The sequence below is a fragment of the Cygnus olor genome, chromosome 3, assembly GCF_009769625.2.
Source record: "Cygnus olor isolate bCygOlo1 chromosome 3, bCygOlo1.pri.v2, whole genome shotgun sequence".
NCBI lineage: Eukaryota > Metazoa > Chordata > Aves > Anseriformes > Anatidae > Cygnus > Cygnus olor.
Genome location: NC_049171.1, coordinates 25,053,479 through 25,080,832, shown reverse-complemented (window position 1 = coordinate 25,080,832; position 27,354 = coordinate 25,053,479). Strand labels below are relative to the sequence as shown.

The 27,354-nt window shown below is 42.6% G+C and overlaps 2 protein-coding genes across 4 annotated transcripts; one reads left to right on the top strand and one right to left on the bottom strand.

Annotated features, from left to right (window-relative positions):
• The first annotated feature begins 282 nt into the window (after nucleotides 1-282).
• LOC121068613 (glutathione S-transferase) lies at nucleotides 283-11,983 on the top strand. Of its 2 annotated transcripts, none has more exons than XM_040553928.1 (7): nucleotides 283-517; nucleotides 3,293-3,398; nucleotides 4,258-4,309; nucleotides 4,579-4,711; nucleotides 6,103-6,244; nucleotides 8,988-9,119; nucleotides 9,953-11,983. In XM_040553928.1, exons 2-7 carry the CDS (start codon nucleotides 3,312-3,314, stop codon nucleotides 10,073-10,075), a joined length of 669 nt encoding a protein of 222 aa, XP_040409862.1. In that variant the 5' UTR covers nucleotides 283-517; nucleotides 3,293-3,311; the 3' UTR covers nucleotides 10,076-11,983. The 2 variants fall into 2 exon arrangements, with proteins under 2 accessions (XP_040409862.1, XP_040409861.1); XM_040553927.1 differs by having other exon boundaries at nucleotides 368-526.
• A 1,053-nt stretch (nucleotides 11,984-13,036) lies between these two features.
• TMEM14A (transmembrane protein 14A) lies at nucleotides 13,037-22,527 on the bottom strand. Of its 2 annotated transcripts, none has more exons than XM_040553919.1 (5): nucleotides 22,326-22,527; nucleotides 20,399-20,484; nucleotides 18,255-18,356; nucleotides 14,632-14,719; nucleotides 13,037-13,647 (listed from the first exon to the last, which is right to left on the bottom strand). In XM_040553919.1, the coding sequence occupies exons 2-5, from the start codon at nucleotides 20,472-20,474 to the stop codon at nucleotides 13,608-13,610; spliced, it is 306 nt and encodes a 101-aa protein (XP_040409853.1). In that variant the 5' UTR covers nucleotides 20,475-20,484; nucleotides 22,326-22,527; the 3' UTR covers nucleotides 13,037-13,607. The 2 variants fall into 2 exon arrangements, with proteins under 2 accessions (XP_040409853.1, XP_040409852.1); XM_040553918.1 differs by lacking the exon at nucleotides 22,326-22,527 and adding an exon at nucleotides 21,885-22,010.
• Between the last annotated feature and the right edge of the window lie 4,827 nt (nucleotides 22,528-27,354).

Genomic DNA, 27,354 nt, shown 5'->3' with positions numbered 1-27,354 from the left:
AACCATCCCCCTTCCACCACTAAACCATATCCCTACGCTATCAGGACCTTGACATGTAGAACTCTCTGTTGACTGATGTTAATTTATATTAAACTCAGTTATGAGTTGTGCATTGCAATCACTGAAATCCAGGCTAGCAAGAATGTTGAATACATAACAGGCATTCCCCACATCAACCTGTTGTATGCAGCTGCCAACGCCCTAAAAGCGATTACTCTGGCACTGCCAGCCTGAGATTGGCAGCCTCCAGGCAATAAAACTCCTGCTATCTCTCGCCTACTGATTTTCGACGAAAAACACCACATGCCTGGAACCACAGGTTTCCCCACAGGCGTAAATGAGAGCTTCTGCTCCCGGGCAGCAGAAGCATCCCTCCCTCCTCCGGAGCCCATCCCCTTGGCTGCAGGGGCGGAGCGGCGGGGTCTGGATCGGGCTCAGGATCGGGCTCAGGATAGCGCTCAGGATTGGGAAAGCGATCGGGAAAGGGATCGGGACCAGTAGGCGCAGCAGAGGCTCGGTGCGTAGGGTAAGGGTGGCGGTGGGCCTAGGGGACCAGGGAGGGGGGACGTGGGCCCAGTTTGGGGTCGGATGCAGAGGCCATGGCGGGGTCGAGGGGTCTGCTGCTCGGTAGGGTGGGCAGAGAGCGTAGAGCTGAGCTGCTGTTTGCGGAGAAGTTTTTAAATCTCCAGGGGTGATTCGCCTTTTGCCTATTGCAAGCGTCTCTTCCAGCTTGGGTGGTGGGAGGAATATTTCTCCAAGCCGAGCTTTTGGCCTGGAGCCCAGTAGAAACCCCACACTGGTAAGCAATTACAGTCTTCTGACAGCCTGCAGAGCGAGTCGGGCACAGTGTTAGGAGGCTGTGCTGTGCGGGAGCTGTGTGCGAGGAACCGGGCCTTGCGAGGAGCTGCCTGGGGACCACATCCAGTTAGGAAGAAAGTTTAAGATCGGGCAGGTTACGAACATACTCGAAAGTTTGCATATGTGCTTTGCACTGGAAGGCCAGTGCCTGAATTGTTTGGGACAAAATAACTTTATTTAAAAAACAAACAAACAAACAAACCAAAAACAGCGATCGCAGTAGCAGCTGTCACTCTGGCACCTGTCTAGCTGAGGTCTGAGGAAGGTCCCATGCACTAGGACATCTAGAAGGTTTAGGATTTCTCTTCAAGTCCATTATTGTTATTCAAAAAATAATTTACCGACCTTGCTCCTGTTTTGTGACTCATTGCTTCTCAGAGGAATGCTTGTTGCAGAGCAGTAACAGAATCACTGCAGTACTTTGCCACCATATGTAAGTGTTCAGCCTAAACCCCAAAGCTGGGTCCCTAAGCAGTGCAGTTCCTGAAAGATCTAAGATATTTCTCACCTGCACAAAAGATTCAGCCCTTGGCCAGCCCCTGAAAGGAAACATGATGGGCAAGTACAGCTTATGTTGATACTAGGACTTTTTCCTACTGACATGTCCTCAGCTATTCAGCTTTATTTTTTTTATTTTTTTTTTTTTGGAGTGGAGCACTGAGCTGACACTGGCAAGCAAGGCTTTGGATGTGTTTTTACCAACTCTTCCTCTGCTTTGGGATCAGGGAACTTTGCTCTTTCTGCTTAAGCAAGCGTATCCTTGCAGTGCATTTCTCACATTTACTTCAAATGCTGGAGGTGGAAGTCCTTGTCCGGTGCTTGTCCAGGCTGTAAGGGGCCCAAGTGCAGCTCTTCTCTCAGATGGAGCTGAGTTGATACAATCACCTTCTTCCTGAGCACTAAGGAATGAAGTATTTTTGAAGTACCAAGGTTTGAGAGCTTTTTACGTGGTGTAGTGTAACTCACATGCTTATGGGAACTAGAAATGTAGTGTAGGGCATGTAGGGAAGGTGGTTGTAATAAGGCACTTCTGTAAATGCCTTGTCTATGCACTCTGTTGCTGTTCAGGTATTAGTTAGGTATCTAGCAGCTGTAGACTGATGAAAACTAAACATAAGACATAATCAAGTCTTCATTATCAAGTGCCTTTTTACGTTAAAGGAGAACTTTGCTGGAAGAGACTGAGGTGTCAGGGAATAGAGGTATTGCCAGGGGTGGGTGTAAGCTGAGCAGAGATTTTGAGGAGTGTATTTTGGACTGGGGCACCACAGTTTTGCAAAGCAACGGCTGTTCCTTATAGGGAGTGTTGAAGGTACCACCCAACACAAAGGACTTCAGTGGAGAAGACCAGAGGTACAGACCCCCCACTCACAGTTATACTGTTTGTTTGTGCATCTTCATTGACACCTTTGGTATTATGGCCAGGGTTTCCACTTTGTAGCTTAGATGGGTGCTGTAAAGTCTGTACACAAGTAATTGAACGTGCCTGTAAAGAGATGAAACTTTGGCTTAATGATGAAACACTCTGCTAATCAGTCTGTGAGTTTGTCCTATTACTAAATCTGTTTTTATCTTCTGGGACTTACTAGTGATAAGAGTACAGTGATAACTTTGTTTTCTGCACCAGACAAGCTCCCCTCGGCTGCCAGGTTCATACTACGGCATGTGTCTGTACCTGGTGTTAGTGAGACTTTGGAGGGACAATGTTTAATCCCCATGCCATTATCTGGTGGCCTTGCTGCTGGGAGCATTGATCAGGCTTTATCTGTCCAATGGAGATCATGTTCTCATTTGTTTGGTTTCAACCTTAAGTTCTCAGAGACAGTAAGATACACATCCCTGTTTGAGTTTAACTGTTATCCATAAGATTGGAACAGGTCTTGAAGTCAGGCCATGTGCCCTATAATGGATATACTGTGATTTGGCTAATGGTCAAAACAACTAGCTAAATATGGATATTAGCAGGCCTGGTGGAATATGTATTGCTGTCATAAGCTCATGCTTGTAAAGGCACAGCAACATATGGGCCTGAAACTTCATAATGAGAGAGGTAAAAGTAAACTGCTATCTTGGGCTTGATGTTCTTGGAAAGCTATCAATTTGACATAGTACATTTTCTAGTCTGATGTGACTTGGATGCTGACACAAAACCCAACACCTACTGAATAGATTGTATTACTGTGAGGTTATTCTGTCAGGATTCCATGTTGAATCGCTGCATGTTCTCCTGGTAACGTGTCCTAATGTTTTTTTTTCCTCCACTAAATCCACAGGAACCTTGGTTGCATCAAGCCTAAATATCTAGGTCTTGATTGCCCTTCTAGTTTCACATTCATCCAACTGTATTTAGTCATTTGGAATGGATCATTTTATATACAAATAAAAATAATAATAAAAAAATAAACCATTTAATATATCTTCTTGAATTTGTCAGAAAGAACAACTCTGAAGTCATGGCGGGGAAACCTAAGCTGCACTATACCTGTGGAAGGGGGAAAATGGAGTCAATCCGATGGCTGTTAGCAGCAGCTGGGGTTGAGGTTTGTACCTTTTTTCAACATTCATTATTTTAATAAAGTGATCCGATCAATCTGTGATTAAAATACGGATTCTGTTTTGGAAAGATTGTCAAAGTACATCTATGCCTAGAGATATGCAGAACATCACTTTGTGATGCAGAATGCTTAGATTCAATGACATACTCCTGTACTGTATTTAAGATATTCTTTGATTTTAATATACAAAAAGAATAATTTATTCATTTTTGAAACATATTTATGCCGAGAAGATCTTAAATTACTGCTATAGTCCAGAACTGTTTATAAATTTTTCTGAATGCAAATTCTGAACTCCCCATGTCTTATGATTGGTATTCACTGAAGAATCATGCGTACCACATGAAGAACTTCACAATCTCCAAACAAAGTGGTTTTCTTTTGTTGGTCAGGACCTGATGAGGATAAATCAGCAAAGCTGCCCTGAAGCCAGTGGAGGGCTATCTTGGATTTACATCAACTGAAAGCTGTCCTAAGGCATCTTAATTTTTGTTTGAATGCAGTGGTTTGAAACTATTTTCTCAGAAACTCTTTATATTCCATTGGAAATAAATGGCATTTTTAATGGTGCTTATTCATTGTGAGTGTTGCTGATAGAGAAGCTGAAGATCACGAGTGCTGAGGAAACAGAGATCTTGCCCTCATTGAATTGTCCTCTTCATTTAAAAAGTAAAAAAAAAAAAAAAAAACAAACATATACAACAGCAGGGGGAAAGAGAGGGGTAAATACTGTGTATCAGAGGCATAACTTGTTAAAAATTTCAGAGTCCAGCTACCAGATTCCCTGCCGCCTTCCCATTGTCTTTGGAGTTACACAATGTTGTTTTCTGTCTTTGCTTTTCAGTTTGAGGAACAATTCATTGAAACAAATGAACACCTAGAAAAACTACGTAATGGTGAGTCTGTAAACAGTCCCCTAAACATAAGCTAACACCAGTATAACAAAAGGAGTACTTCTTCTGACTTTGTTAGCCTGAGGTGAGAATTCTGTAAGATCTCCAATACGATGTGACCTGTAACGAGGTTTGAGAGACCAGACCTGGTTGCATTGCAGAAGCTTTAGATCACTCAGCATTAGAAATGTCTTGGTATGCTACAGATAATCTTTCTCAGAATTAACGTAGTACTACAGCTGCATGAGAAGTTTGCTTCTTTTTTTCTCCAGGTGGATCCCTGCTGTTCCAGCAAGTGCCCATGGTGGAGATCGATGGGATGAAGATGGTGCAGACCAGAGCCATCCTCAGCTACATAGCAGGGAAATACAACCTCTATGGGAAGGACCTGAAGGAGAGAGCCTGGTATGGTAACAGTACACACCATCTTCACTAATACTTTTCCACTCTTTTTAACATACATGAAAAAAGTATTGCTTTGAAATGTCTGCATGTAGACATGCAAATAATCTGCTAGCACTTAGTCCCTTCAGATCCAGGGGCTTGGTAAGCAGACTTTATGACTGAGAAATGATTGTTTGTTGTCAACATAATGAGAAAGTTATGGCTGCTTTCAGGCTCCTTTGAACTCACAGAGCAGAAGTGGTTTAAGTTGCTGGGCAACTGGAGGACCTTAAGGCAATTGTAATGGCTGTTTGCTTTTTTTTTTTTTTTCTAAGCTAGAAAGCAGTAGGGAAAACTACAGCTGCCTGGAGAAACTGAAGTGCTTTAAAAATAAAAATACAGAAATGCTCAGTGACTTAATGTCCCTGAAAGTTGAACCAACTGTTTCATAATATTACTTTACCATGTAAACTGTGGATACTTTCCGTCATCAAAAGAACTAATGAAAAACTAAAAGTCATCACTCTTAAATAAATAAATCATGGAGAATAAAGTCCTTAACCTAATTAACTGCCACTGACTGTAAAGGGTTTATTCGGTGAAAATGGAGAGACACCTCCAGAGACTGTGGGGGTTATTATGGACAGTAATATCTCATCTGGAGTACTGTGTTCAGCTCTGGAGCCCCCAGCATAAGAAAGACATGGACCTTTTAGAGGTGGTGTGGAGGAGGGCCATGAGGATGATCAGAGGGCTGGATAAGGGGTAATAGCTTTAAAGTAAAAGATGATAGGTTTAGATTAGATATAAGGAAAAAAACTGTTCACCATGAGGGTGGTGAGGCACTGGAACAGGTTGCCCGGAGAAGCTGTGGATGCCCCATCCCTCGAGGTGTTCAAGGCCAGGCTGGATGGGGCTTTGGGCAACCTGGTCTGGTGGGAGGTGTCCCTGCCCATGGCAGGGGGGTTGGAACTGGGTGGGCTTTAAGGTCCCTTCCAACCCAAACCATTCTGTGATTCTAACTGGCAATTGGCAGCCATTTGTTGTCTGGATCCTTTTCTGATTAGACCTCAAAACTATTTTTTCCTGTAGAGTGGTTTGCATATGTGTTCTTTTCTCCCACAGCATAGATAAATAGGATATCAGTGAAAAACAATGTGAACTCCACTTTACATCAGTTTTACTGTAGTTTATACTGTGTTGCAGACACTGTGAGCCTGTTTATAAAGATCTGTGCTTTGGAAGAAAGAAACCTGAGTTGGAATCAAAATGAAAGAACAAGAATATGAACCAGCATCTTACGCTGAATTCACGAATAAGCATAATACTCAGTGATCCATTCAGCATTGTATTTCAGAAAAGTAACCGACATGGAATGTTCAGATGATCAATGCTAAATTAAAATGTTTCAGGATTGATATGTATGTGGAAGGAACAACAGACCTGATGGGAATGATCATGCAGCTCCCTTTGCAGTCAGCTGAGATGAGAGAAAAGAATCTTGCCTTAATCATTGAACGAGCTAAGACCAGATACTTTCCTGTTTATGAAAAGGTAAGCGATGAATCAGCAGGAGTCCACAAAGCAGCCTCCCCATATACTCTGAAGGCAGGTTGTGACACACCACCTGGGGCTGTGTGATGGAAATAGCATTCAGAGATGGGAAAAGAGGGCCACGAAGTAATACTGGGCTGATCTCAATACTGAGCATCTTTGCTGTCCTTAAGACTCCTCAGAGGGCAAATTCTACTTGTTATGAGGAAGGAGTGGACCTAAATTATTTACACCTAGCTTAGTAACTGGTACCTTCCAGCATTTTGCACAAATGCCCCATTTAAATACTTGTGCCAGCCTTCAGAAATTACTGCCTGAAAGTGTACAAGCTCTTGATGTTCAAAGGTAAATCTGACTGTGTGTTATAGTTAATGACCCAATTCTGTGATCTTTCTCAAACCCGTTGCTTTAATAGAATTCACCTAAAGATTATCATTGTCCTTTCCTGAATCGCTTTTAGGGCATCCTTAGGCATGCAACAAATAGGCTCTGCAAACAGGATGCATCTAGCTTAAAAGCATTAAAGCAATTATCTACTGGCTAGCACACACTAAGGAGATGGCCTCTAATGAGCTACGAGGTAAAGCATCAGTATGTTTACTGCGCTCATGAAGCACATGAAGAGCCCCCTTGGCTAGGCAAGAGCTGGTCAGGAGGGGAAGAATTCTCCACTGCTGCCAGGAACATAGCTTTGGTGTTGCCATTTCCTACCAACTTGCTGTTTGTTTTGTTGTTTTGTTTTTCCCTTTAGAATCTTTTATTTTTGTCTGTGTGTTTATTAACATTTAACCTTTTTGAATTCACAAGCAATGATTCCCGTCTCACTTTCCTGCTCCTGTTTGCACCCTATACGACTGTGCTGTGCAGACTTTCGCACAGCCCTTTCTCACAGTGTAGCAGTTTCCTCCAAGTCTGTGCCAAGGGTACACAGCTGCATTGGTTCAGAGCTGGGGTGGGTGCCTGGCTCAATCCCTCATTCCCTAGGAGAAATATGGGGAGAGGCTATAGAGGAGATCAGGGACAGATGGGAGTTTCAAGAACAAATTCATCACGGGATCTGCTCCTGAGTGCTAGCTCTGGGAAATCAGAATTATTTTGGAGGGTTGTTTATACAACTTTCTGGAACCCAGAAAAATGCAATTTTTCTAATGTCTTTGCTCCTGCTTGAAAACATCTGGCACCTATTTGGGAAGTTTCTAATTTGTGTCACATGGGACAAACCACATTGTCTGTTACTTCATGTACTATTAAAAACAAACAAACAAAAAACCAGGACTTGGTGCAGTTCTGTGTGCATCTTTATCAGAGCCTTAGGTTGTGCATGCAAAACCCACAGAGGCTGCCCTGTGATGAGACTGCACATCAAACTACATAAGCCAGCGCTCCTGTAATCACAGAGATCCATTGCCATACCTGCGGAATGCTGTGCCGGGAGAGACTGATCGCACACAGCAATCTTTCAAAGATTTGAGGTCTGATAACATAAAGAAAAATTATTAAAAAAAAAAAAAAGGCAAAATGAGATGACATTATTCTCCAAAGCTGTGTCCAGTTGCCACAGGCAACTGTTATGGTATATCTAGTGTGTTTGCTTAGTGGGGGAAAGTCTTTAAAATAATCCTTATTCACTGATGTTAGACACAGCTAGGCTTTGCATGATTTTTAACCTAGCTAATTTCACCAGAATGATTAATAACTTTCCTTCTGTACCGGTTGCTTAAGTAGTACATTGATTCATTGGTTTGGCAGGCTTTGCAGTCCATCCATTACACAGTCCTGACAGTAAGACCTCTGTAGCTAAGAGCAATGAAGGAATTGGCTCTGGGAGCACAGGCTGATGTCCTAGTCTCAGTGCATGCTCCCTAGTGGAGCGTAGCATCAGCGCAGCGTAGGCACAGATGCCTTTTCTTCTGCTTCGAGAGTGGTAGTCTTCAAGAGGAGGGTGAGCTGGAGAGCTGGTAACTGCTTTGAAGCTGTGCAGCAACATTCGCTGCAAATTGTGTGTTACAGCTGCTAGTAGCTTTGGAGGGCTGTGGTTCTGGCATCAGCGGGCTGCCACGAGAGAATCCTTCAGTACAGGACGAAGGGTGCAAAGGCTGCGTTCCTTCACTCCTGACCTACTTCAGACTGTAAGCAGAAGTCTCACATTTGGCTGAAAACAACCAAGCAACTCCTCCACTCCACAGGCATTCATAGTTTTTTTTCTAAGATTTTGAACTGGGGCATTCACTGGTTTTGAAAATAGCTCATTGTTAGGGTGTAGCAGCAGCAGTTCAGGCTGTGCTGCCAAATCTGAGGCTCTGGAGATTTCCCTGGTTGGTTGCTAAATATTCTGCTGCTTCCTGCGGGGACAGTTCAAGCATCTGGAAATTTAGGTGCTGTTTCTTCTTCTTCTTCTTTTTTTTTTTTCAATCAAAGTACACTACAGGTGAACTGTCCTAACTACCTCTTCCAATTACTCCAGTCCTGCTTCTCTTCTATGATTTAAGTCTTTCTTGTGGGACAGCGACCTGGGGTGATAGGTTACAGTGAGTGATAGGCCCCTACGCACTGAAACATGAGTTCTGGTTCAATTTTTTTTGTCATGAGAATACTTACTACTTTCTCTCTTCATAGGTTCTTGTATGGATTTGCTGTGCTGTGTATTTTTGTAGAAATCTGTCAGTAATAAAACATCTAGCTAAAATTATTGCATCTTTTTTATTTTTATTTTTATTTTATATTATTTGTTCATGTTTTGTAGGCCTTAAAAGACCATGGTCATGATTATCTTGTTGGCAACAAATTTAGCTGGGCGGACATCCAACTGCTGGAAGCCATTCTAATGGTAGAAGAATGTAAGCCAGATATACTGTCTGCATTCCCTCAGCTACAGGTTAGTGATATCTGATCTCAACACAGAACATAACAAGCAAATTTCACAGCCCAGGTTTGAAAGCTAATTGATGTTTAAATCTTTTGAAGCATTGTGCTATGTTACTGGTAGCTCTCTGATCTACCACTGACTGTAACAAGCTGAACCCACATACAGTGCTGCCCCCAGAGCTGCTGAGGGCTCACCTTTCTCCAGCTCTGCTGCCTCCAGTTGTTCTCAGCTGGGAGGAATTCACTTACCATAAGATCATAGAACCATTAAGGTGGAAAAGACCTCTAAAATCATCTAGTCCAACATTTAACCTAGTACTAAAGTCCACCACTAAACTATGCCACTAAGTTCTGCATCTACATGTCTCCTGAAAACCTCCAGGGATGGTGACTCAATCACTTCCCTGGGCAGCTTATTCTAACACCACACAACGCTTTCAGTAAAGAAAATCCTCCTAATATCCAACCTAATATCCTACCGACTCTAACAATTCAGGCCTGTCACTGCTACTTCCATGTCTTCAAGCATAGCAGTGAGCATCAGGAGGGGAGGTCCATGGCTTATGTCTGCAGTTCCTGTCCTTCTGCTTTTGCTAGCAAAGTTACATTTGGAAGAAATCATATACAATTACAGAATCTGTTATGTTTCTTCTTTCTTGACTTTTGTGGTGTTTAATATAAATTATATATATATATATATACATATGATTGAAAATGCAGAGCGTTGAGCCGGCTATAAATAGCTACTAAATTTCTCTGCTCAATAGGCAAGTCATCTGATTTTTAAGCTATAAAGGATTATAATATCCTTGCTCTCACTGGCTTTCTTGTTTCTTGTTACAGGCTTTTAAAGGAAGAATAAGCAACATTCCAACAATTAAAAAATTCTTGCAGCCTGGCAGCCAGAGGAAGCCACCAGCAGATGACAAGTACATTGCTAATGTGAGGAAAATATTCAATATCTAATCATGTGGCTGCTGAAGATAACACAACTGTAGCATATCACCTGAGCTGTGCCTTATAAGTGTAAACTGTGTAGACATTCTGTGGCTGTAGTATTAATCTTTGAAAGAGAAGACGGTTTAGATTGGGATAAAAGGCTGTAGGACCTGTTGATTTCACAAGGTTGCATTTTATTACCACCATTTTTTACTACAACCAGCTGCATGAAATAAAACATGCTAATACTCTGCATTTGCTTAATTGCAGTATTTCCAAAATTAAATGTCCCCCTGCTCTATCTAATCGCTGTCTGTACTTTCAGAGCTACAGTTTAAAAACTATATAAATAACAAATATAAATTAGAACTCGTGACTTATGGGTGAGAGCAAGAAACTACTTTAATCCTCACATGAATCTCTTAGAAGAGATTTTGTTCACTGAAAGATCAAAGTACATGTGTCTAATTAGTCTGATGTGGTTTTTATCCGTGCTACTTACACCCTTGCTCCTCCTCTTGTTGCTTGGCTGGATGGCCACAGTGAGGAAAATGCTGCTTGACTTCGGTAAGATTTCATTTTCCCCAGTTACTTCTCAAGTACCTGTAAAGAGAACTGCACTGGCTGCTTTCCTGTTCTGTAAAAGAGTGAATGCTTTAAGATTGTGAATGCTTTAAGCACTGTTGAGATAAAACTTGTTTCAGATTCTTTACCCTAATTTCATAGGAACCATCACTGTCACAAATAGTGCCATAAACTATTCCTTCTATTTGTTTTTATTTTTTTCTCAGTAGGACTCAGACTGGTGAGGCAGAGAAACCGGTGTAGAGACAGTGTTAGCCCAGCAAAGTTACCTCCTTTTCTGACTTGTGTAGGAGCCACACAATGTACCTCAGGTACAAACCTGGAACAACCCCCTCACCTAGTCACTGCCCACATTAGCTCCTAGCATTTTTACATTAACATCACCTGCTAGCCGGCAGCAGCAGTTTGAACTGCTACACCTCTGTTCCAAAGCAATGCAACAGTTACTGAACCACTGCAGGGTCTGACACAGGGCATCACCTCTGCATTCTGTGAGTGCTTGTGATGGTGTACCCTCCCCAACTGCCTGCTTAAGCAGAGCATCTGGCCTAAGCAGATGACAAGTGGCAGTCCTGATGGACGTCTGGTCATGATGGCTGTATCCTGGATTCAGGAGAGACAGAAGACAAATAGCCAAGGGCTAATTTGAGCAATGCATCCCCCTCCCAACCACAGTGCTGGCCAAATTAAGAAGGAAGTCCAAGTCAAGCTCAATTTGGAACAAACTAACACCTGGATGCAAATATGACCAAGAGTCAATCATCTCATCCCATAAACAGTGAGCAATCCGAGAGCCTTTTGAGCTCTCCTGGCACAGCAGGGACATCTCCAAGGGTTACTTCTGCAGATTAAGAGAAGACCCTTACTGCTACAGATAGGTTGGTAAGCAGATTGGGAAAGTTACATGCTAACGCGCTGTAATGTTGCTTTGTGATCAAACTTTACACTGGCTAAGTAGCATAAAGGCTTTGTGTAATGCATATAAACCTTTAGACATAAACTGTTGACCAAGTCTGGGACTAGGAGTGGATTCAGCCACACCTCCCTAGGCTCCTTTCCTCTTCAGCTCACAGAATTTAGAAAGCAAGGGGGTCCACTCTGAACCTCCAGACTCAACGGGACGGTCTCCTTGATGTAACGTCACCTAACCCAGCTCCTCACGTAGTCTCTATGTAGTGTATAATGTCTTTCATTTAGTGTCTTTGAGTAGTAATATAGTGTCTTTTAAAGTGTACAACTAAGTGTATCGTCCAATTATAATCAGGTGTACCTTGCCATCACTGAATCTTTAAGTCGCATAAGCTTTGTTAAATCATTACTTTATATCAATAAATCATATTGCTACATCTCTCTTCCGAGTGAAGTGCACATCATTTCTGCCTGTGACGATGCTCAATCCCCTACGGACACAAATCTCCTTGGGATATAGTACACTTGCTGAGATCACTACTTACTTGGACTGCACAGAAATTTAGGCAAAAGCTTCTGGATTACAGTTGGGCTTGGAGTTTAGCCCCTGTCCCCACAGGGTAACTCTGAGAATGCATAAATGGCTCAACTCTGGAGATGCTGAAAAATATAAATCCTATTACATTCAGGATCAGAACTAGCAGGCAACTGCAGGATGGTGTCCATATTTCAGCGCTAGGTTGCCTAAACTATTTCGTAGAGCGTAATCTAAAGTGGGACTCTCTGTATCTACAGTACAAATATCCAAATCAGCATTGGTCACCGAAGCTTGTAATTACAGTACATGGCAGTCCAATTCCCCCGACCTGTCTTAAAGTTCTAATTCAGGATTAAAAAACCCCATCTTTCCTGTCCGGCTGTCATTGCACGTACCAAGGTCCCAAACTGAAATCCGTAATACACCAGCTCAATCACCTATAAACCTGGCAACACCTAGAAGTCACTGGTACCAGCATTTATTAGCAGAAGATTCAGAGGTGGGGGCTGAGGTTGGTGGTTTTGTTGTGTTTTTTTTTTTTTTTTTATATATATTTTTTTTGGTCAGATATTCCTTAGACATTTGAGCTGCTCACACCTTGTTCCCATCTAGGCCCCTGCCAAGAATAACAAGCTTGGTGTTCTGCTGGATTTGTGCAGCATTAAGATGTGATGTATGTGCTTAGAGATAGGTGGCCTTTATAATATTATAGTAATGTTTATAATATATACTCATTTTTATAGAAGTATACTTATATAAAAATAAGTATATATACTTATATATAAGTATATATATATTTGTAATGTTATAATAATAGGGACACGAAACCACGTCCCTTAGTGCCACAGTGGCATGTGGTACAGTACATATTTTAAACTGGCAATGAGTACACAGCAGCTCACCAGACTTCCACTGACAAACTGGCTCACCAGCCTGCCTAAGAAACTGAGAGAAGCTTTGAACTTCTTACGTTTTATTTGACACTGAAAAAAATTTTTACACTCAGAATTAGTGGAAGAGGATACATTTGTTTGAAAGGAATGTGGGTTTTCTAGTGTTAGACAGCACAGGCACACATCTTTATTGATTAGTAACTGACAATACGATTAGGATGGATTACTTAATTACAGAAGTTACAAAATTATGGTTCAGAACAATCAACCTTTTTAGCATAACAATATATTTTTGTGTATGTTCTCTCAGAGATACAGTGCAAGCCTAACATAATTTCCTGGGGTGCTCAGCACCTCTGAAAGCTATCAAACTTACAGGTAAAGATCCCTTGAGTTAACAGATTGCTTAAACGGAAGATCAAAACACATCATCAGCAAAACATTTGTTTTAGTTTTTTAAAAAACTTGCAAAATACCAGCAAGTGCCAATAATTAAATTACAGGTACAGATTTACAGAAAAGATAAATGCAAAATAAGATTTGTGTTCAAACTTGTCTTTCAAGTACGGAGAGCCTGCCTCTCTGTTAGGTGGGTGTGACAGTCATACTTCGATTCTCAAGTTGCTCAATTCTCCTACATCAGCATAAAAACAAGCCTCAGAATCATCAAAAGGCTGTAAAAGAAAGCACGACAAAGCCTGTAAGTATGGCTGTGCATAAACAATGAAAGTCATCATAAAATAAGAGCACATTTATAAATACCTGACACTAGAGCCTCTAGTCAGCAATCTTTCAAAGTGTCTCAGTCTACAGCTCAGTGTCCACTGAAACAGTCTGCCTAGGCTTGAAAAGGGATCCACAACAGAAAATAATATTTTCCAGTTTAAGTCCCGATTCAAAACTTTTGCATCTTGACAATTTGCATCTGAGTTTTTCCTCCCTGTATGCATTGCAAATAAAACAATTAACGGAGTTACATTAAGTCTGGGGACAATGAAGCGACAGTTATTCTTCCTTCAAAAAACAGTTTGTGATTTAGAGTTGAAAAAAATTTACATTATTCACTCATAGGGAAAAAAAAATATTTCAACTTACTCCATAATTTAATTCCAAAATATTAAATACAGAAAATTTAGTTTTTCAGAATGCCAAAAATAAAAAGCAGCAGTAGAGAAATCAGGATGGTTAGAAACATAATTTGCAGTAATACCGACCAAAGTTCAAAGTTGACCAGGCAGCTCAAAAACATCCCAGTTTTAGCAGGTGCTGAGCTTCCAGTACTTCTACACCAAAGTGGATTTTTTTTTTTAAGCTGTTAAGATGTTGTATGACATTTGATGTCTGGCTTTACGCATGTCTATTTGGAAACACTGAGGCTTACCTCAGGTTCTTCGAAAAACCTTATTGATACGCATTAATATTTAATTGCAGATACCTCCTTTCTCTGCTGAGAAAGTCCGTATCTGATGTATCTGCCTCATGAGATGAAAGAGCTGTTCACTGGAAACAGGAGCGTGACCTCCAAACTAATTCCACTTAGTTTTCACAGTTTCTGGACAACAGTAACTTCCACTGACACTGGCTTGAACTGGACGTTGGGTGAAAACTGTTTGAAAATCAGTGAAATCTTCACACAAAGATCCTCAATAGATGTTTACCTCAGGCATGCTACTAGTCCAGCTGGCATTAATTTCTTGGACCTCTTGAACCTCATTCCCATGATAATGGTCAAAAGAAAAGCTGAAACTGTAAAAGACAAGTCAATATATTTACGTTCTCACTTTTCCCAGTGAACTATTCAGGAACATGGAGATTTATCAAAGGTCATTGTTATGTTTTGATATGAAGTGCAGTCTAATAAAATAGTAGATCAGAGAAATAAGTCTATAAAAACATTCCTGCTATTCCAAAATTCACTAGCAGGACTACCTTCAGCTGCACATAGTGTTTCCAGGTGCAGCAGAATGCTAAATCCTCTGCAGATACTATGCAAGTCTGTCAGACAGTGAAGTGTATCCCTCCATATCTACATTCATGGGGATACAAACAAAGTAGGAAGAATCCTCACCGTAACACTAACATTTATGCTGAGTTACAGGTACAGTGTCTCATAAAACCCACCACCCTAGACCAACACAGCTGTTTTTCTTACTAGCTGTTCAAGCGGCTAGAGCATTCAACTTTATCTAATTTCTTTTTAGAATGCTAGCTCTTATTTGCTAAGCCTTACAAACTAGATTTGAAGGTTTGCTTCTTATTTTTGCTACAGATTATGGGTATCAACATCTCCTTTGCTACATGGAAGCCTTTCTCTTGTCCTTCTCAGTGACAAGAGGTGGGCAGCCCAAGAAGGCATCGGATGCAGTGTTAGCAGCAGAGGAATAGGTTGCCCAGGGAAGTGGTTGAGTCACCATCCCTGGAGGTCTTTAAAAGACATTTAGGTGTAGAGCTTAGTGATACAGTTTAGTGGAGGACTTGTTAGTGTTAGGTCAGAGGTTGGACTTGGTGATCTTGGAGGTCTCTTCCAACCTAGATGATTCTGTGATTCTGTGAACAAACATCATGAAAGGAATTATATCATCTTCCTGGAGCTCTTCTACCTAAAAACAGAGGTAGCAATGAACTGCAACTGGGCGTGGGGATTTCAAATTAAGTTAATGACTGCAGAGTGCTACATAAATGAGAAGATTAATAAGAATACATAAAACTGCAAAGATAGCTAGCTTAGTTAAAGAACTGTCACCTGAAATGCTTCCTAGAAGTGGGCAGAGAGGCAGCACAGGCAGCTACGTTTTATCACTTTTGCAGCTGAAGTAATGACAGCTGCATAAATCTCTTCCATTTTTATGGAGCAGTTAAACCATCTTGCTAACTCTCTTCCAGCTCCACTATCTCCTGTGAACAGAGTTGTGCTCACAGTAGCCAAGAATCAGTTTTAAACTCATTCCAACCTTATACGACAAGCTCTGCCAGCTACACACATCTTAGAAAACTCTACCAGCTAAGCACGTGCGCTCATTAAGGGCACCCTGCTCCATTATCCCTTTCTCTTATTTTCTGGTCCCATAGTCTTGATCCTCTCAGGAATGTCTGAAGAGTAGACTGTTCCGCAGCGTGTGTCTCATCTAGAGCCCTGAGGATATTTACAGTTAATTAGAAGCTACAAAGCATGTCTAGCCTGTAATGTTCTTTCTTCCAGCTACTAATATCCAGCTTTTCAAATGTGCCAGTGACTTTTTTAAGAGGTTAATCTTTTAGACATGAGTTTCAGAAGTGCCAGACATTCACTATTTCAGCTGAAATCAAAGAAATTCAATAGATAAAGCCAAATTCAACTCAGTAACTCAGACTCAGAAATTCAATATATCAGATGCAACAAGTTGCATTCTCACTAGCAATAACTGTTGCATACTGCAGTCCAAATTTCTACACCTACTGCAATGACGTAAACTTTCATTAAAGTATTCAAGAAAGCACAGACTTCATTTCACAGGAGTGGAAAAATGCTTGAAAAAAAATATATAAAACAACTAAAGAAATTTGCTTCCAGTCTGTATGCCACATACTCTTTGCATTGAGGACAAGTTACAAGAACCCTACTATCAAGGTATTGTACTAAAATACTACTTACATTATTGTAGGAGACTCTTGAGTAGGTGAAAGGTATCGTGGATAACTGTAATTTTGCAGGGAGATATTTTTTTAAATGTCCTTACCTTTTAAAGGCTTGGGTACTAGTTTCATTCTACACTGCAATTCAATTTACACTACTGGTTGCTGCGTTCAGAGTGGTCAATTTCTTCCATGCATTTAATTTCCCTCTTGCATTTGTGCTCTAGGTGCTTTGGGCACTTCAGGAGGTTAAGTGAAAACACTCTGATTGTCTTTTAACAGTCTCTGTTCTTTTTACTCTACGTATTAAGAACTTTCTAGTGCAGATGTAGTAAACTCTATCTAATCTGCATTGCTATAATGCCTATTAAATTAGTACTACATATTTCTCCAGTTGAGAGAAAGTCCTCCCGTGCCTACGATTACATGAACTGCTTGCCACTGACAATATTTTAATATTATCTGATGTTCATGAGCAGGTTAGTAGAAATTTTATATTAGTCCTTTCAAAATCAGGGAACTGGGAAACAAGCAACATTTAGTAAATTTTGTTTTCTCTTCCACTAATTCTGTATCCAAATTAACGTTTCATTGACCCATGTAAGTACAATACTGGATGATACTTAAAAGCATGTCACAATGAACGATTACAAATTTATGTAGACTTAAGGTTGTGTCTTCACTGCAAAAAAGATTTACATGTTTTTTAACTGTGGGATAAGTAATATGTGCAAGATCATGACTGCAAAACGAGAATATCCGATTTTAGGACACCGAGGAGAAGATCAGGTATGCTACGACCACCTTTGCTAAGAACCCAGTTGGTGTGAATGCACTTTGCTAGTAATGCTATTCAACTTTGTTTTAAAATGAAAGTTGTTATAGCTATGGTTGGTTTAAAGCATAAAGCCAGCAGAAACACTCTACTGTAAGTTCTAACTACGGTCAGAAAAAGTGATTGTGGGCTCACACAATCCGGCTTAAATATATCTTAAATGTATTTTTGCATGGGAAACCACAGCCTAAGCCATCAGTACTAAACCCATGAGTGACACAAGCTCCCAATAATTCCTATTGCAAGTTGGTTATGTGAGGTGAATGCCATACCCCTTAGAGACTGCAGTTCCTTGCCTCCATGTGGGTTTCATGGCAAGCTTGCTAGGATGACAATCACTGCATGGCTTGTACCCTGTCTTTCTTGGCAGTGAAGAAAAAAGCCATGTCATCTCCTTGTTTGAGAGCTGAGGAAATGCTGCATCATGCAAGACCGGATCCTGCACCACCTTTACTTCTCAAAACAAATTCTAATCTGTATCTCTAATGAGATAATAATAATGAGATAATAGCATAGGTATCTCTAACGAGACATCTCTTCCACATTTCCCAGCTGGATTTCACAATATGTACAGTGTTACGTAACCATCTAATAAAAGGAGGCACTGCCAGGTGGTAGCGCACACCTGTTGGTTTTGTGTGAATGACCTGCCTTATCTTGCAAACAGTTCCACATCTAAGCTCTTGAATTCTGCAAGCTAAGCTGAAGTGTCTAACTCTATTTAAAAATTAATGTTTAAACTCAAGCATGGTCACAACTCTCAAAGAGACTTTTACAGGCACTTCAGTGAACTCCTTTTTTTTTTTTTTTTTTTTACTGTAGTAAAACACTTACACAATGATATCTTCACATTTTTTGGATCACGTGTCACACAGTAAGCTCCATAACCAGCCACAGAACCAAAGGTAAGACCAGCAGCTAAGGAGATTTTACTACCTGCAAGAAAACATTCAAATGTTATTTCTCAATAGAATGTCTTGAAGCTCAGTCTGTACACAGTAACTCTCTACACAGCATTATCCGAATATTTTAAAAACAGAGTTGCTTCTGCCACTGTGCAGCCAACTCACCCTGTGCAAATAGAGAGGCAATATTTATGTAACCCTTCTTACTCATTCTCTTGCATAGCATTACTGCCAAAGTCTGCTCACCTAGAGGGAGATAACGAGGATCTAGCAATACTTGTAATTTGGGAAGAATAATCTTTGAAGCACAAATCTGAACTAGGATATTTTTTCTACCACACATACCTTCAGAAGCATTTTTGTAATCTCTCTGAGCTATCTGGTGATTTTTACTATATCTTAGAGCACTTCAGAGTCTCTGACAAACTACAGAAAACTCATAACATGTCAATATATATAAATGGTAAACTGAACACCTCATTTACTCACAAGCCTTTCAGTCAGACATCAGTCCTGGACAAAAAAATGGTATCACTAACATTACATCTAAGTAATAAAGAACTAAAAAAAAATATATATATATATATATAAAAAAAAAACCAATTAGATGGCAATGAGGAAGAAAATATAGCTTTTTAAATTAACTTGACATCTTCTTACACTGCCATTATAAAACTGGTTCATAAAGTTTAGAGTTTCAGTAATATACTTTATTTCCGAATAGGCATTTTACGTGGTGCCACATGATAAAAGTGTAGAATCAGCACAGCTGGCAATATCTTGATTAATCTGATCCCAAAATGATTATAAAGGAAGAATCCAGAACCCCAGATGTTATATACCTCCCAGTCCTGTTATATTGAATATTATTAATCAAGAATCTACAAGAAAACAGAAATCATTACCAAGAAAAAAATCATATTTGCCACAAGGACTGACCAACTAGTAAAAAGAGAATAGAACACGTGAATGGGACAGTCAGTGAGTGAAGATAGGGAAAAAGGGAAAAAGGGAAAAAGGGAAAAAGGGAAAAAGGGAAAAAGGGAAAAAGGGAAAAAGGGAAAAAGGGAAAAAGGGAAAAAGGGAAAGGGAAAAAGGGAAAGTGAAAGGGTAAGGGAAAAAGGGAAAGGGAAAGGGAAAAAGGGAAAGGGAAAAAGGGAAAAAAAGGGAAAGGGAAAAATGGAAAGGGAAAGGGAAAGGGAAAAAGGGAAAGGGAAAGGGAAAAAGGGAAAAAGGGAAAGGAGTTTTCAAAAAGTCAAGATATAAAACAATGTCTCTAGGACCAAAGCATGCACAAACTATGCAGGGAAACAGTGATCCTGAATCCAAAGAATCATGATGGATAACCAGCTGGATACCAGCTCCTGGCGCAATGCCATGGTGAATAAGAGTGATGTGCTGCTGGGGCGTGCTCTTTGTAGGACAGCTAACAGGCAGCGAGCCTGGAGCTCAGGCTGCCTGTCCTCAGTACCACTGCGACCTCTGCTGGAATGCTGTGCTCAGCTCAGGAACTACGCCACTAGCTGGACCAGTTCACAGAAAGTACTATAAAATGACTTGAACACAGGAAATGTGTACATGATAATCTAAAGCCTACATATTTACCTTAGAATGAAAATTAACATTGTTAAAAATTCAAGACATAATTAACCACCAGATCAGAGTAAGCAAATATAAGGTTTTCTCCCTGGTGTGCATCTGGAAACCTCCGAATCAATCCAGGATGCCTTTGAAGAAAACAAATTTTAATCAATGATAATCACCTCTGTTTAAGACAGAAATGATTAAAGGAAATGAAAAGGCCCAAAATACACTGAGTGTCAAAATAACATGACAGCAGCTTTTTGCCCTGAAAACAAACTCATTAGTTAGATAAACAGAAAAAAGTGACCATTTATGCTTAAGCTGACCCAAGTAAATCCCATGAGACTCCGTTAATATATAGCAGTGCAGGCTGGATTTAAGATACAGATGTGTTCACTACAAAGGTTCCATGCCTTTCACCACTTCTTTTTCACAAAGTGTATAAGAGAGGAAACTCAGACTGCCAAATCTCAATGTACCAGTATTTACCTTTACGAGTATATCCTACAACACCTCCAACAGCCAGCAGCGCAGCATACGCAAATCCAATCCAGTCAATAGCCATGGTCCCAACCCTGGAGAAAAAACATACTGAAACTGAAGACAGACAAGTTCCTTCCTCCTAGTAAAACAATCATTATGTAAAGTGTTCTAAATAACACTACACTCATGTACGTTGTGTTTGATGATTGTGTTACTACTGTGTCAAAACATTCAAAGGATGAAGGTGTGTCTGTTAGCTGTTGTGTCATCTTTTCACAAACTGATGCTCTTCTTTACAGCTCAGTATCTAGGTATAGCATATTACTATCAGGCTGTTCCCAGACAAAACAAAACAAAACAAAAACGTATGTAAGCAATAAGCTCGACTCTACCCCAAGTGTCAGATTTGTTACACTTGTGTTGCATGGCTGATCTGGACAAACACTGAGTGCACAGCTTACTGCTCTCTCAACCAGGATGTACGTAGTGTACTCCAAGCAGAATGTCATGGGCCCTGCAACACCAGCATGAAATAGGAAGTTTTCAGAGCCTACCCAAAGTTTCCAGACAGTTAACACAGGCCATTTGGAGGACGTTTTACAAATATATATATATTTACATGGAAGCTTTATCCTATTTCTGTCGATGCCCCTTTTGTTATACCTTTAGATTTTGACACCTGGTCTGAAGCTGGGCTTCTGTTCTCCAGAAGCACTTTTAAGTCCCTGTACCGCTGACCCCTTGGTTTCCTAAATCACAGAATCATTAAGGTTGGAAAAGCCCTCCAAGATCATCTGGTCCAACCATCACCCTACCACCAATGTCACCCACTAAACCATGTCCCTAAGCACCACATCCAACCTTCCCTTGAACACCCCCAGGGGCGGTGACTCCACCACTTCCCTGGGCAACCCGTCCCAATGCCTGACTGCTCTTTCTGAGAAGAAATGTCTCCTCATTTCCAACCTGAACCTCCCCTGGCACAACTTGAGGCCATTCCCTCTGGTCCTATCACTGGTTATCTGTGAGAAGAGGCCGACCCCCAGCTCCCCACAGCTTCCTTGCAGGTAGTTGTAGAGAGCAGTATGGTCTCCCCTGAGACTCCTCTTCTCCAGACTAAACAACCCCAGCTCCCTCAGCCACTCCTCATAACACTAAAGCCACGAGGGGCAGTCGCTGGCAGGTGCTGAAGCAGCCCCACAGCCCTCACCCTGCTCCAGCCTCCCTGCTGCTGCCTGGCCCCTGCCCTGCTCCCCAGCCCGGGGACAGGTGCCTGCAGGAGCCGTCCCACCTGGTTTGTGTTGAGCATCTCACAGGTCCTGCAATAGTGTTAAGAAATAACTCTTTTTCACAGGTGGCACGTAAACCGACCTTTGAACTACTGAAAAACATGATGTGTCACGCACAGAACTAGCTGTACGCATTATCCACAGGAAGGCCCCACTTTTCCCTTCCTTCTCCCACATCAGTCTCAGCGCACACTTCTTTCCACCTGAGGAACCGTGTCTGGTGTTAAAACGGCAGCAGGAAAAAGAACACACTCGTCATTTCATGCCGAACTTTTAACATCAGAACAAGCAACTCAGAACGAGCCCCGGTCGGCTGTAACCCACCGCGGAAAGAAGACGCCGGGTTGTAGCAGGCCACGACTAGAGCCTGGCCTTCGACCCACCCCCTGCTGCCCCCTCGCTCCCCGTGCCTGCCGGTCCCCGGCCCTGCCCCGCTCCCCGCAGCAGCCCTGCCCGGCGCCGGGCCTCGGCCTCCCCAGCTCCAACCTCCGAGCTCCCGCTGGCGGCGGCGGCGGCTCTCCCGCGGCAGCCCCGGAGCCGCTGCGGGGAGGCGAGGAGCCGCCTGCGGGGCAGCCGCCGGCCGCAGCAGAGAGGCGGCGGAGCCCCCTCGCCGCCCGCTCGCCCCCCGGCCGCTCTCCCCGTACCTCGTCCCGCCGCCCTCCGCCCTCCCTCCGCTCCGCTCCGCCTTCCCCGCTCCCGGCGGGCGGCGTGAGGCGCTGCAGGGCCCCTCGAGCTCCCTCTTCGCTGCCCCTTCCCCGGTTTTTGCCCTTCGGCGGGGCTCAGCCCGGCCGAGGAGGAGCGAGGGGGCAGGAAGGCGCCAGCCGCCATCATGGCGGCGGGGCGGCCATGAGGGGGGAGCGGCGTTTTGAGGGAGCTTGGCCGAAACGGGGGAAAAAAAAATGTGGGGACAAAGCCCGGGTGGCGGGGAGGGGAGCGGGGCCCTGCGCCCCTCAGCGGCAGCCCCCGGCTCTGCGGGGGTCGTCTGCTGCTTGGTGGAAGTCCTCGACCTGACCTCGGGCTGCTGGGCTGCGTGGGCTCCAGTGGCAGGGAGAAAGATCTGGGGTTTAACTTGGGATTTTAAGTCTGAACCCCTCTCAGAGCCACCCTGCGGCCCAGCACCGAGGCTGGTCCCTGCTCTGCCCGCAACCCTTCACACAGGGCTTTTCCTCCCTGTGTTAATTGCCCAAACCAGCCCCGGTCCCTGGCCTGCATCCTCAGGACTGGAGGGCTGTCTGCATGGAGCCGCGCGGGCAGACACGCAGGCAGGATGCTGAGGTTGTTTGTTTGTCCAGGGAAACTGACAGACCCAAACCCCGAGACTCAGATGCTACACATGTAGCTCATTTATGAAGCCGTTTGACGTGGTTATTCTAGCGGATTCCCTCCTCATCTGCTAGCCTTGTTTGTTGGAGCCATTCCACTATGGGCTATTTTTGTATGTTTTTTTCTCAACCCACTCAATATTCTTTTAGCTTTCTCTCAAACGAGCTGTTCTCGACCGGTGTGGGACGTGTCCTTCAGTGGTAGCTCAGAGGTGCCTGTCTATGACATTCCCCACGCTTCCATTGTTCCTCCGAGCAGGTCGAACGTAAGCATGGCCACAGGGAGAGATGCACAATGCTGTGTAATCGGAGTTGGATACCTGCCTTCTTTAGGGGTCATTTCAAAATCCCTGCCAAAATCTTGTTTTTCCTTTAGATGTCTTTGCTTAAAGGTGTGGGAGTTTTCCGCTCCAAAGAGTTCACTGGAAAGTGAATCAGTATTCTCATTAGGGTTAACATACTTAATTTCCACTACTAACGTTCCATTTGTTTTTTCTGTTAGCGTTTAATTGTTGTGACACAAACCCTCTCCATGTGAGCTGTCCAAGTCTGTCTGCCCAGTGGAAAACAGAACCATTCTCCTTATCTCACAAGTGTCTGTGGGAAGGAAGAGGAAAGGTACAGAGCGACTTTGGAAAACAAGCATAGGACACTTGAGGGCAGGACGGCTCCAAAATGCAAACCAAAAGTGGATTTGTGAAGCTGAAGTCCAGATAGCTTGGATTTCTTTATGTCGTATTCTGAGACTTGTGGCTCTTGAAAAGCACAGCAAAATAAACAGTGGATTAAACTGAGTAAAATCATATAGTTCTGTCTGAGGTGGCTCCAAAGAGGAACAAATGCAGTGTCTTTTGGCACCTACAGGATAATGACCAGTTGTGGTTACTGATTCAATGATACTCCTCACTGAAGACTGGATAGCCCTGAAGTCTGGGCTAAATTTGAATTCTCATAATTACACTCTGCTTATTATGTTCTCATACACTTTCAATTATGAAAAGTATTTGGTATTGTTTTCCCTAAGCTGTTACTTAAACTACTGTCTGTTGTGAAACCATTGCCTCTCCTGGGGGAGGTTTTTAGTGGGAGAAGAATTCATTCAATTAGTTTGTTGGTAGCGTGGCAAATCATACCCCGCAGTCCTAACAGTGAGGTATAACAGAGCTTGCAGCAAAGCTAGTGTTAATGTTGCTCAGCACTTTCTATTCTCATTTTCAGTTGTTCCTAACTGCCAGTTTGAGCTGAAATTTTCCCTGTTGGGTGTCTACTTCCAGCTGTTTTATTTTAGCTTGTTTTGGTTATTTTGTTTTATGTTATGATTTGTTTGCTTTGTTTTTGGAGAGTTCCATTTACAACAGCTGAGCCAACTACAAGGATGAATTTAGGGGAGAATACGTGTTTTTGTCCATTATAAACATAACTGTTTCATTGAACAGCTTCTAGCATCTCTCTGGTTTGGAAAAACAGCTTTCATATTTTGCAAGTAAATCGCTTTAATTTCAGGGATATGCTTTTCATCTTCATGAAAATGAGACCTGAAGAGAGAAAGGGTTAAAAATATTGAGAGGAAGCTTCTCAATATTTTACAGCCCAGTGCCCAGCAGGTTCCATCTGTATTGATAATGTGATACCTTTTTTAGGCCCATCTGCATTCACGTCCAAATGTATATACTCTCTCCAGAGAAAGGCTGCACTTCTGACTTGATTTACAAGTGTTTTGTATAAAATGAGAAGACTTTAAGGGGCTTTAATGTAACAGCTCATCTTCTCCTTGAACATTTTTGCTCGGCTACCTGTTTTTAGGGAACTGGCAGAAAGAATCACACACAAGACCCATCTCCTGCTATAAGCTGCTTATAGCTTTTGCTGGTCTTCCTGTATTAACACTGAAGACTGTTTGTAGCTGTAAGTGAGGTTTAACGCTAGCTGGCTGATGTAGTTGCCAAGCCTCTCTTCATCATATTTGAAAAGTCCTGGTGACTGGAAAAAGGGGAACATCACTCCCATTTTTAGAAAGGGTAGAAAAGAGGATCGGGGAACTAACGACTGGTAAGCCTCACGTCCGTGCCTGGGAAGGTCATGGAAAAGATCCTCCTGGAAGCAATGTCAAGGCACATGTGAGACAAGAAGGCGATCCGAGACAGCCAGCATGGCTTCACCAAGGGCAAATCATGCCTGACCAATCTGGTGGCCTTCTGTGATGGAGTGACTGCATCAGTTGACAAGGGAAGACCAAGCAATGTCATCTACCTGCACTTCTATAAGGCCTTTAACATAGACCCACATGACATGCTGGTCTCCAAATTGGATAGATATGTATTTGAAGGGTGGACCATTCAGTGGATAAAGAATTGGCTTGAAGGCCATACCCAGGCTCCATGTCAATGTCAATGTCTCCCAGTCAATGGCTTCATGTCCAGGTGGAGGCTGGTGATGAGTGGTGTCCCTCAGGGGTGTGCTCTGGGACCGGTACTGTTTAATATCTTTATCAATGACATAGACAGTGGGATCAAGTGGAGATGGTGCTCTAATTTAAAGGCTCTCTGCTGCCAAAAGGGCCTCTTCATTTCCGATTCTCCTTTCCAGTCCCTTATTTTGTGCAATAAAGGTACATGTCCACGTGGACCTTGCAGGCTGACAATATCCAACAGGATTTTATGGAGAGGGCTCTGGTGTAATTTGGGTGTAGCTACATTTAGTACCGGAGGGTTTAAGGAGGACAAAATGGAAGAATGTGATTGCGATACACAGGGATTTGATGGAGCATGTGTAAAAAAAAATGGTTTCTGCCCACCAGGCATGGTCAAAGAGCTGTAGCAGGGGTTAAGAGTGAGTGATCAAGCTGCCTTGGGTTCTCATCAGCGCAGTGGTTTGCTTTTCCCGACCAAGTTCTCAAAAGCCGGTAGAATGTGTCTCCTGAAGAAATGGGGATTTTTCCCTTCAGTGCCTTGGGAATCCTGGATTTAAATAAATCCAGATTAGGACCACTAGCTGTGCTGTGCTTCTGAGATATCCCACACTTCCCATCTTTCTTAATAGATATGTGGATTGAAGAGTTGTTCAGGAAGTCAGAGTGAAACCCCACGGGATTTCAGACTCATTTGAAGCGGCTTGTTTGTCATTGTGTGTTGTTTTTAGCTGACTGAAAGCAACTCATGAAGATGAAAGTTTCTCGGGAGGGAGAAGGGAAATATTGTGTGCGTGTGTGTGCTCTCAGACCCCTCCTGCAATATTTGTGGTCCTGTGGTAGAAATCAGGTCTCTGATGCCTCTCACTGCTGTATGCTTGGTACAGGAGGGGCTGTTTTCAGCTTCACACACTGAGCACAAGTTTGCCAGACAACAGCTTGCCTGAGCCCACAGGCACAGGATCCCTTGCCCTTCCCAAATTCTATCAGGAGCACCAAGGCATATTTAAAACTGTATATGCCTCAAGGCAGCTTCTTTGAGGTGCAAAATAGCCCGAAGGTAGGAAAGTTTTAGGACGAAAATTTTTATCTTCATTCCCAGTCCTTACTCTTTCCTAGACATCAGTTGATGGCCGCTGTTTTAGCTCTACCTTTGCTCAAGTCCACTGTTCACAACCTTGTGATCTTATGAAGAGGTGTACCCAAATCATAGACATCCTTCAGAGCATTCTCACACCAAAACGGAAAGGAAAATGCAACCTCTCTCCCAGAGGGAAGAGCTCTGCGAGATTCTGGCTTTGAAGGGGTGCACAGACAGTGGCTCGAACTGTGATTTTGCAATAACTAAAGTTATTTCAGTCACTGGCTTCCACATGCTCGGTCCCTCCCTTGAACCAGCTCTGGCACCCAGTGAATTCTATGCCAAGCAAGGATGATAAATCATCAGAAAACTGGAAAAGGGCATCGCTTACTGTTGACATTTCTGCTCTGTCATTGCAGTCTTGGAGAGCTGATGGTCCCTGGGGTCCTTGCTCATGCATGGAAGAGGGGAGTGAAAGGCAGATGGACTGTTAAGGATTTCAATTTGGAGAGAGCGGATATGATCAGGATTTACAAAATCAAGGCGGTGGGTAGGGTGAATGCAGACTGTTATGCTCCAAGTTCTGCGCTACTACAATTAGGGACGCTTCTTGAAACCGATAGCAGGTTGGTTTAGAAAAGGCAAAAGGAAATAAATTTTATGTGGCAGATTGTTAACTTGTGGAATTTACTGCTAGCAGAGGTTTTGGGGAGCAGATAGGTCAGCAGACTGAAAAAGAAGCTGAATTAAATGGACTACAGGTTCATAAAGAGATATTCAAAGGAATGCGTAGGGATGTGCTCTCTAGCATCACTAATGCAGTGATTGTGGATGCTGGAGGAGAACGAGGGATATGCATAAGT

Excerpts from the sequence above, each read along its gene's own strand:
- LOC121068613 (XM_040553928.1), top strand. The coding sequence starts at position 3,312 with ATGGCGGGGAAACCTAAGCTGCACTATACCTGTGGAAGGGGGAAAATG. Across the intron at positions 3,399-4,257 it reads TAGCAGCAGCTGGGGTTGAG|TTTGAGGAACAATTCATTGA; the intron begins GTTTGTACCTTT and ends TTTGCTTTTCAG. Across the intron at positions 4,310-4,578 it reads CCTAGAAAAACTACGTAATG|GTGGATCCCTGCTGTTCCAG; the intron begins GTGAGTCTGTAA and ends TTTTTTCTCCAG.
- TMEM14A (XM_040553919.1), bottom strand. The coding sequence starts at position 20,474 with ATGGCTATTGACTGGATTGGATTTGCGTATGCTGCGCTGCTGGCTGTT. Across the intron at positions 18,357-20,398 it reads TGTAGGATATACTCGTAAAG|GTAGTAAAATCTCCTTAGCT; the intron begins GTAAATACTGGT and ends GTTTTCTTGCAG. Across the intron at positions 13,648-14,631 it reads GGACTAGTAGCATGCCTGAG|CCTTTTGATGATTCTGAGGC; the intron begins GTAAACATCTAT and ends TTTCTTTTACAG.